A 10,064-nucleotide genomic window follows, 5' to 3' on the forward strand; every position below is an offset into this window, starting at 1 on the left:
AGCTAATTCAGTATCGCTTTAAAATACTCACATCATATGCAGTAAACATGTTGGCAATTTAGTCACTTAGTGTCACTGTAAATGTAATTTCTGTGTGTTCGGTCCACAACTAACATTTCTTTTAATTTATTGCTAACACTAACAGGAAAAACGATATGCCATCTTTAATTTTAAACCCAAATAAATTTTCAGACAAGTAAATTACTAGTAAAAGTACTAACAGCAGTAGTGTAACCATAAGATGTAACAAATATTGGTAATATTTAATAACAATAATAATATAAATAGTATCAATAATGATAATAATACTACAATAGTCCCATTTTCTGACTGACTCCCATGTGCCATGTAAATCACTCACATTCTCCTTGTTCCTATTCATGTGATTGGACTGCAAACGTTTCAGCAAGGGCACACCAAATCGTGACTGTCTTTTCAGGGTCCAGTAGGCCCGCAGATACTTGATAAACTGGTCCTTCTTTGGTATGTCCACCATGGAGGCTATTTCACTCAGTCTGCAATTGTATACATCTATAGCACATCAACACTGAAATCAGTGAAATATCATCACAAAACATGTTATATCATTTGTTTGATACACGGTAGCGCATTCATAAATAAATAATCCACAACAGTCCCAGAGAAGCTAATCCAGTTTGAATATAAATATAAGGAGTTGCATAACATTGTCACATCAATATTGAAAAGACAGACACTGTCATTGTAGTTGTACTCATAGTGTGTTACATTTGACCAAATTGATGCACTGCAGTGCATAATTAAAATCTTCCATTACCACTAGTACCACTACCAGGAATGCCATTTCACTTTCATTGTCTGATGATGGCCTGGTCTTCAAAACTTTGAAAGATGCTCAGGAAAGAACTAAAGCCGTCCAGAAACAACAGAACAATATCGCTCAATGGTGCAAAGACACAGGATCTTCCATCAATCCAGCGAAAGCCCAAATGTTGGTGTGCACTCTCAACAACAGAACTGTGAGCAAATCACCACCACCTGTGTCATTCGATGGAATTCAGATCAAGAAAACTGAATGTCTATGCTACCTAGGAATACAGTTCGACAGGATGCTGACCTTCAGAAAACAGATGGAAAATACTGTTCTCAAATGCAAAAAGGTCTTTCAGTCTTAAAAGCAATGGCAACCAAAGGTATTGAACAACGCCACCTCTTCTGCCACCTCTTCCTGCTATACCAATCACTCATCCTCAGTGTGATTGACTACGGACTTGGGCTAACAGCACTGTCTCAAAGCAACCTCCTAAAATTAGAAAGAGTTCAAAATGAAACTATGAGGCTGATAATTGGAACAACAAAAGACACGCCCAAGGAAACCATGCGATACCTGCTTGACCTTCCTTCAGTGCAGGCCAGAAACACGTTAGAACAGGTTAAGACCTACTTCAGAGCATTAGAAAACCCTCAAAACCCACTGCATGACACAGTCAAGGAACCAAAAGGCAGCCATCTAGGATGAGAAAGATCATGGATGGGGCAAGAAGAAGACACAATCCAGCTAGTAATAGTATGCCGACTACAACTGTACAAGACCTGAAAGAAACAAAAGAATGGGAGAAAAACCTCGAAAACCTCAATCATCTATTCAACACAGCCATTTCACCCACTCTAGGAAGACATTGTCGGGAATGGCCAGTGGGCAAAACTGATGCAAAAGTGAAGCTACTCATAGAAGAAAACAGTAAAGAAGAGGACATCATCATATACACAGATGGCTCAGTCACCAAAGACCAATCTGGTTGGGGATTCACTGCGAAACAAAATGGAAAAACAATTTGGGAAGAGAATACTGCCTACAAAGTCACAACCTCCAGCCTAACGATGCAAGTTGAAGCTGTGACACATGCCCTCCAGTGGCTATCGTCTATCCATATGCCCAGAAACCAACATGCCATGATTCTAACGGACTCAATGAACCTCATACAGAAAACTGAAAATGGAATGGGAAGCCCAGAGTGGCATAAGGCAATGCGCAACTTTCAGATTCAAAAACTTACATTGTCATACTGCCAGGGACATGCAGGTGTTAAGGGAAATGAGCGAGCTGACAGACTTGCTGGTAACGCAACAACAACCAACGGCCTACATCTGGGGAGGGGTGTACAGGATGAGGTATGTGTGTGTATGCATGCCTTATTTGCTTATTTATTATCATTGTTGCCTTATTTATTAAATTATTTATTTATTTATTTATTTATTTTTTTTTGTACGCTTACAGTTGACTTCATCAAGTTTTTGTGCCTTATAAATATTATCATTATTGGGTAGTAGTTCTTTTTATGTATTTATCTATTATTTATTTATTTATTTACTTATTTCTTTTTATTTTATTCTTTTTTCTGTTATTTTATTTTACTTATTTATTTGTTGCTTTTTGGGTTGTTTTTTTTAATTGTTTCTTTTTTCTCAAGGCCTGACTAAGCGTGTTGGGTTACGCTGCTGGTCAGGCATCTGCTTGGCAGATGTGGTGGAGTGTATATGGATTTGTCCAAACGCAGTGACGCCTCCTTGAGCTACTGATACTGATAGTGATACTGTCTGAAAAATGAACATGTATATATACACATGACATTGTCACATCAACTTAGGTAAAACTGAAAGACACAACCAAACATGTATTAACTACATTTGTAGTACAATTCATGCACCAAAGTCCAAGGTAAATAATTCAACTGATAAGGTGTGACTGAGACACATTTTATTCACTAATTCAGGACTTAAGACTGACAGTGCAACGCAACCACTTGGCATCACTTCTGTGGCGCATAGCCATCTGCACATTTTTCTTGCCACTCATTGCTCAACTTATTTAGTTTACGATAAATCCTTCTACCAGTTTCACTTTTTCTTTCTTTTTTTTAAAAATCACGCTAAGGTCATGGCAAATGGCTTAAGATTCTTTTATAAGATACACAGACTGATGAAATACACAAATCTATCAAGAAAGAGAGAAAAAAAATTGAAAGCAGTCCTATGTGGATCCCATGAGACATAAACAATTTCTTTTTTGTTGTAAAAAAACAACAACTTGCATGTGATAAACAAACTTCATTTGTGTTGCAACTTGTATGTGATAGCTGTTCTTGACTTGACATTTCAACGAACTGTTGTTATTTTAATTTTCAGTTTTTAATTTAAATATCATCATGCTAGCACTGTAGCAGTAGCTAATAACTAATAAAGCCAAAACACTCTGAATCTAACTTAAAATATCCAGCACAATGCTGAATATGCACCACTGAACTGTCAGACTAATTCAAACTCCCCCAAAATACAGACCATGAGAGAGAGAGAGAGAGAGAGAGAGAGAGAGAGAGAGAGAGAGAGAGAGAGAGAGAGAGAGAGAGAATAACTACAATGATAGTTGACACTGTCAACTTTACCTTTACTTTGAAATTTTCTTTTCCTAGTTTTAGTATTAACTGACCCAAAGATATATGTACATGGACAGGGATCAGGTTCGACATCGGTCATTGACGCATTTAATTTTGAAATGACCTATTGTTTTTCAAGTTGCCAGGTCACATGACTTATTGTTTTTATGACCAGTCGGTCAACCAAAGTAACCATCTCTCTCTCTCTTTAATGATCGCGATGGCTTTGTCGTCTGCTCCTACAGGAAATGACTATAAACTGGTTTATTAAAATACGGATCCGTGACGAAACGAAATCCGAAACGAATCTTTATCGCTGCCTTTCGCGAGCTTCGGCTAGAAGAATTGGCGTTCCCACTTTTGCATTAACCATTAGCCCGGGACGGGTGATATTTGACCTATTGATTTTCAAAATGACCTATTGATTTTATGTTCTTCCGGTCATATGACCTATTGTCTATTGAACCCAACCTGATCTCTGCATGGATAACCTCACATTCACACACTGGTGCCTATCCATATCAAACACTACAGTAAAATGTACATGTTTCTACAAATGAAAATTGAAATATACTATGTGCCACTAATAGGAGTACATGTATAGTGAAGCCATGGTCAATTAAGTAATTGGCATGTAAGTGGGGGCTAATTTCTAGCATTATAATATTAGTAGTAGTAAAGTAATCATAACTATCAGTATCATAATGGGGTGTTTGTTAATAATAATGTTAATGGGGCAAATTAATACCCCTACCTCATCCTCTACTGTTAAAAAAACGAAAGTGGGGGGAAGGGGTGGGGTTGAAATGAAATTTTCATCTGATGCACACATAAACACAGTGACACACACTTAAACCATGTAACGCACTAAAGACTGCAATGGACACAGTTTAAATTCATTCATTTAATCATTTTTATTAAGACATCTTGCTACAGCACATATTCTTAAAGGTCTATGTGCTTTGTAAAATAGTATTAAAACTAAAAGTAACAAATTATTAGTTCCATTACAAATGAATTGTACAAAATGTTTACGAGAATGTTGCAATTATCATTATTATGGAAGGAAGTTGTATTGTTGTTGTTGTTGACGATGATGATGATGAATTATGAAAATGACCCACTGATTTTGTCGTGAACAGGTCAGAAAACCAGTGTCACATTCCAGACCTAAAATATTTATCAAAGTGTATGAAAAGTAAACTTGTTTATTACTGATGATCAGATGTGGTGATCACATTCCACACTGGGCACTCAAAACAATTAGTATTTTATACTTTGCACAGCCTCTGATCTGAAAAAGTCTGAACAAAAATATAACATAATACAAAAAAACAAAATTTTTGCAGGGAAGGGACAATGTATGGCCAATAAAAATTAAAATGTAGCATGCAAAGACTGATAAAACAATCACTGAATGAGAAACTATACTATACAGAAGCAAACACAAGCACTGAGACAGAAGGACACACCAACAAAGAAAATGAACTATTGCTCTTACCACTACCAGGACTACTACTACAGAGAGGGAATCTGAAAAAAAAAGGGGAAAAAATCAGTTGGATAAACAGACAAATCACAATGACAATTCCTTACCTGTTTTCAGGTATGGTCGGTATTGAAATCACAGGAATCGCTTTTCTTCTGCTTTCAAGAATTTTCCTGGCTCGCCGCATTTTCTTGCGTCTCTCAGCTTTGGCATCCTCTGGAGAGAGACTGTTCTTTTGTTCCGGGCTGTCACTGTTGGTCATCATGGGAGTCCACTCACTGTCTGGGGCCATGTGCACGTCACACAGCGCCGTCTTCTTGACTCCAGCAGGCATACTGTCTGGCTCTATCTTCATGTACAGTCCTGCCTGCTGTGCACAGGTGACGTGAAAGGCGGTGTAACAGTTGGGCCTGTGGCACTGGATACAGGCCCCTGACCCTCTCTGCTTGCACACGTAGCATGTCAGCTTCTTCCGTGCTGGCGGTATCCGCTCCAGGCAGTCGATGGGCTCCAGAAAGACGGTGTTGGAAAAGCCCACTTCTGGAACCCAGAGAGCGCACAACACGTGGGCCCAGCGGCCATCGTCCGTCTCCTTGAAGGCCCCCCCTTTGTTGGGGCAAAGCACACAGTCCACAGCCCGTGATGGGGACTGCAGGCAGCGTCGGCACATCCACTGTCCTTCAGGAATGTAGGGCACTCCATAGCACTCCTGGTGCACAGCCAGATTGCACATATCACAGAACAGAATGACGTTGGTGTTCTGGCACTCTCCGTCCATGCATATGGAGCACACAGCATCCTCATCAATGGAAGGACCTTGGTCTTTTCCCGCCGACTGACTCTGAAAGAATGCTTCCTTCTCAAAGCGGTCCATCAGAGTCTCAAAGGTTTCTTGGGAAACCTTGGTTGTGCTGCTACTGGTCCGTTTTTCATTTATCATATCTAGCCAAGCATGATCCTGAAAACACATTTAAAAAAGAAGAAGTAAAAATCTAGGATGGGAATGAATGCATTATGATCCTTCTCTACAATTTAAACATGACAGTTTATAAATACACATTTGTGCAGAGTATTTGAAAGCAAAATTTTATTATCATAGAGTCTAATTCACAAAATGAATATTGTCTGCAACAAGATAAGGCTTCTGGAGATTACTTCTAACATTAAAAATTAAAATAAAGCATACGAATGGGTGCATGTTACAAATATGCTCTCACACACAGTCACACTCACATGCAGAAATGCAAACCACATAAAAGTGCAGGCCACATAAAAGTGTATTCAACCAAAAGTACTGACCTCCTCATCCATATCGTACTCCACTTCTTCATCCAACTCTTCAACAGACTTCTCTATATGACGATAATAGGATGCTGATGAGGCTGGTGGGACCTTAGGCCTGATGTACTCATCCAGCACTTTGACCTGCACTTCAGGCAGTTTGGCTGGCTGGCTTGGCAATGCTGGCCCAGCATTTTCCTTACGTGATTTCCCATTCTCACTCCCTTTGGCAGGTTTCTGCATGCTCTTGTCTTCCTTCTCCTCCTTCTCCATGTTGTTGTGGTTGTCAATCTCATCTGGGGAAATGACATCCAGAGGCTGGTAGATGTCCACACACAACATCTCTCCCCCCAGACTGATTTCCACCATTCGTTGGGATTCCTTGTATGACAGGGTTTCTCGGACGTGAGGCTGTGTGGAAATGCGCTCATGTGGTGAGGGAGACCTTTGTAAGCTGCGGTGGTGGTTTTTATTTTGCCCCCCTTTTTTCTTGTGGGGCTTGCTGCCAGACTTTGGGGTCTGGCCAGGGGGTTCCGGGTTGTCATGGTCAAAGTGTAACAAATGATGTTGAATTCCTGAGTAGCTTTTGTACACTTTCTCACAATTTCCATATGGACATTTGTAAGGAGGCTTGGTAGCACGCAAGTTTTGAATGAAGGCTTTCACATCCACCTCCAACACCATCTTGCTGGAGATAATAACGAATATCCAAAGGAAAACCTGCAAATAATAAACAACTTTATTTTTCTTTCTTTCTTGTATATTCTGTTCAATCTAAAATGCACTCAACCCATGCCACTTATCCTGAATTCCCCATATAATAGAGACACAACCACTCTACAACTGTAAGCTCATTCTGTTAGAAACCCCAAGCACTTCATTAGGAAATTTCTATCAATTTACAACTGGTTACACACATAGCAGCTTAGCTATAACTAAGTGTAATACCACATGATGGCTGTGTCAAAGTGTAGTGATAATAGACATGTACAAAAGCTGGGATGAAATACACAACTCATACGATCATATCATTGTGAGGCCACTTCACACCACATGAAAACAGCTGTTAAAATAAAACAGACCACACTTAGTAACTATATTATAATACATGCATGCATTTACCTGAACTAAAACTAAAAATGAATGAACTATAATCAACCAATGCCTTCCTGAAGCAAATGAACTTTTTTTCCAGTTTGTTTCTTTTTTATTTGATGAGTAAAAACATTAGAAGACTGAGCGCAGAACAAATTATGAACAATACACAAAATATTTTCTACTCATAAAGAACAGACTGTTTATTCTGGTAGTGGTATTAAATGACAAGCTTCCAGAGTCTTGTTCAAAGTGGTCTGAGAAATTGGGAACAGAAATTTCATGGAACGGAGCGTTTTATAAAATAAGCAAAATTCAAAACATTAAGCTGAAAAGGCTCCAGTTACGCATATTACACAAAATCCTTGGAACTAATATGGTCCTGAAAGAAATGGGGGTTGCAAATAATAATTATTGTGATTTCTGTAGCAATGAAAAGGACAACATTAACTTGATTAAGCACATATTCTGGAGATGCCAACACTAAAAACACTACTGGCAGATTTTTGAAGAGTTACTGAGGGTGAAATGTATAACTCGTACCAACAATAAAATAACTGAAAGCATGGTACTGTTTGGCATTGCTCAAAGTGTACGCACTAATACAGTTTTCGACCTGTTAATACTTCTTGGAAAAATGTACATTTATAAATTATATAAATTTGACAATGCAGGCCCAACTTAGCAGCTTTTGAAAGATACATTTCCCGGCATTATGAAATAGAAGAACAAAATGCAACAAATGAACAATACAATCTAACATTCAAGATTTTATTCAAGCAAAGTGGTTGTCTTACAACTAATACAACTTACAAGACATTGATAACAGACATTTGTTAAATGTGTGAAGGGGTAGAATGTGTTTGATACATGCCATTTATTTTATTTTATTTTTCATTTATGTTATTTTATTTTTTAAGGACAGATAATTAGTTGTTTTTCTTGGGGGTTTTTTCTTTGACTTTTTTTTCATTCTTTCTTTTTGTTATTTGTGTATTATGAAACAGAAATACCCTTGCAAGTTAATCATCACGGAAGTCCATTGCAATTGCCTGATGTGTTAATGATGTAATTTTCCTATTGTGACTAAGGTGAACTGTGAAAAATTCTGTCAAACATGGTGATGTTCCAATGAGAGAAATATATTATATAACCTTCCATGCAAGGAAGAAAAAAACGAAAAAAGAAAAGTAAGAGACTGTTTTTAAAGCTTTACACCATTGTATTTGTTTCTTCCCCTCCACTGGTACAGTTTTTTCACTTCCACTACTATTATACTGAATGATACCAATAATCATATAGGAAATAATCTAGTTACTAATAACAATTTATCACTAGTATTGAGTAAAATTAAAAATAAAATCCATAATTCAATTATCCATGATGCAAAGTGAGGAACACATTTTTTTCACTTTCTGTTTCACTTTGTATGTTAGAACTTAGCTCAATCACAATGCTTCAGTTTACTGAAAGATTACTTTTGATAAATACTTGAATTTTATTAAGCTTGATCCACTGTATCTGCATAAAAATAATAAAAATAAAAAAAGAGAAAAAAATGCTTGAATTTTGAAAGTGAAACGTCAACTGTTGTCTGGTCTAGCTACCGTGCTCACATGGGAGATGGTTTAATTTTACTGTACTTTATTATACCCCTTATTAAGTGCTTTTTCACGTTCTTGTCTTCGTTAAGACAATCGTTTCTTGGTCCCCATTCTGCTGATCGTGGTGAAGCAGAAGTATAGGGGAGATGTGAGGGCTTAAGGCCCAGAGGAATAGGGGAGATGTGTGGGCTGAAGGCCTGGTAAGATTAGTTCTGTGATGAACTGGAGGAAGTGATTTCATTGAAAAATGCAACATGGCGTCCATGGGCGCCTTTCTCACTTCGAACTGCTTTGCTGCTTAGTTCCACTGGTCAGATTACCACTACAATTCAACATTCATATTCCATCATAAATCGATCATAACATCTTTGACGAAAACAGTGACCCTAATTGTTTTTGTACAGCTGCACAGATCCCAAGATATCCCAGCTTCATTCACATGAGTGTTGACTGGTCTGGTTGAACAATCACTGAAATGACGATCTGCGTCGTCGCAGGCTATTTTGTTCCATTTGAATAGGCATAGATACAAGATCTATGCAAGCACAACTGTATTTCCATATAGATTATTTAAAGTAAAATCCATACCTTCAATTGGTAAAGAAACAAAATGCTTTTGTGCTTCGACGCATCTGTCAGATCTGGTTGACAGTCCACAGTAAACAAGAGAATCCAACACGCGAAACAGTTCAGCGCGCCCTCCCTGTGATAACCTTAATGCGCATGCGTGGACAGAGTCGAATTTCCGCATTGTCAGCCGGTTTCCGAAGAAAGCAGGGTAATGGTTTTTATTCTATTTATTATTCATTTAGGTAAATCCAGTTTAATTTTGTCAAAGTCCAGCTCAGTTTTTCGCAAATGCTAAGTATATCAATTTTTCATTCATGATTTTCTCAAAAGATAAGGACTATACTCACACACTCCAGTGGATGAGGCCAGAGTAAACTGTACTTGAGCCCTGACTGAAATGAACACGGAATTCAAACTGTCAACATAAATTAGTGGGTAATAGAGAATAACATGATTATGACTGGAAGTTCATGGTGTTTTAAAGCACGGCAGGTTCGTCAGGCTGTCGAAAAAAACTGTGATGCCCATTCACTTCTTCAACTGCATTGCCGTGGTACAGCAAACCGACTATGTGCGACTGATAGTTTGTTGTTGTTTTTCTTTCTCTTTTTT

The 10,064-nt window shown here is 38.1% G+C and overlaps 1 protein-coding gene across 10 annotated transcripts in view; it reads right to left on the minus strand.

Moving 5' to 3' along the window:
- LOC143284620 (peregrin-like) overlaps positions 1-9,580 on the minus strand; it is a 49,616-nt gene extending 40,036 nt beyond the window's left edge. For all 10 annotated transcript variants that reach the window (XM_076591467.1, XM_076591468.1, XM_076591472.1 and 7 more), the window contains exons 1-4: positions 9,471-9,580; positions 6,202-6,903; positions 5,010-5,860; positions 362-515 (exon numbers count right to left, since the gene is read on the minus strand). In XM_076591467.1, coding sequence (XP_076447582.1) covers positions 362-515; positions 5,010-5,860; positions 6,202-6,867 — 1,671 coding nt within the window. In that variant the 5' untranslated portion in view covers positions 6,868-6,903; positions 9,471-9,580. The remainder of the gene's footprint in view (positions 1-361; positions 516-5,009; positions 5,861-6,201; positions 6,904-9,470) is intronic.
- Between the last annotated feature and the right edge of the window lie 484 nt (positions 9,581-10,064).

Source organism: Babylonia areolata, chromosome 8 (genome assembly GCF_041734735.1).
Source record: "Babylonia areolata isolate BAREFJ2019XMU chromosome 8, ASM4173473v1, whole genome shotgun sequence".
Lineage (NCBI taxonomy): Eukaryota > Metazoa > Mollusca > Gastropoda > Neogastropoda > Buccinidae > Babylonia > Babylonia areolata.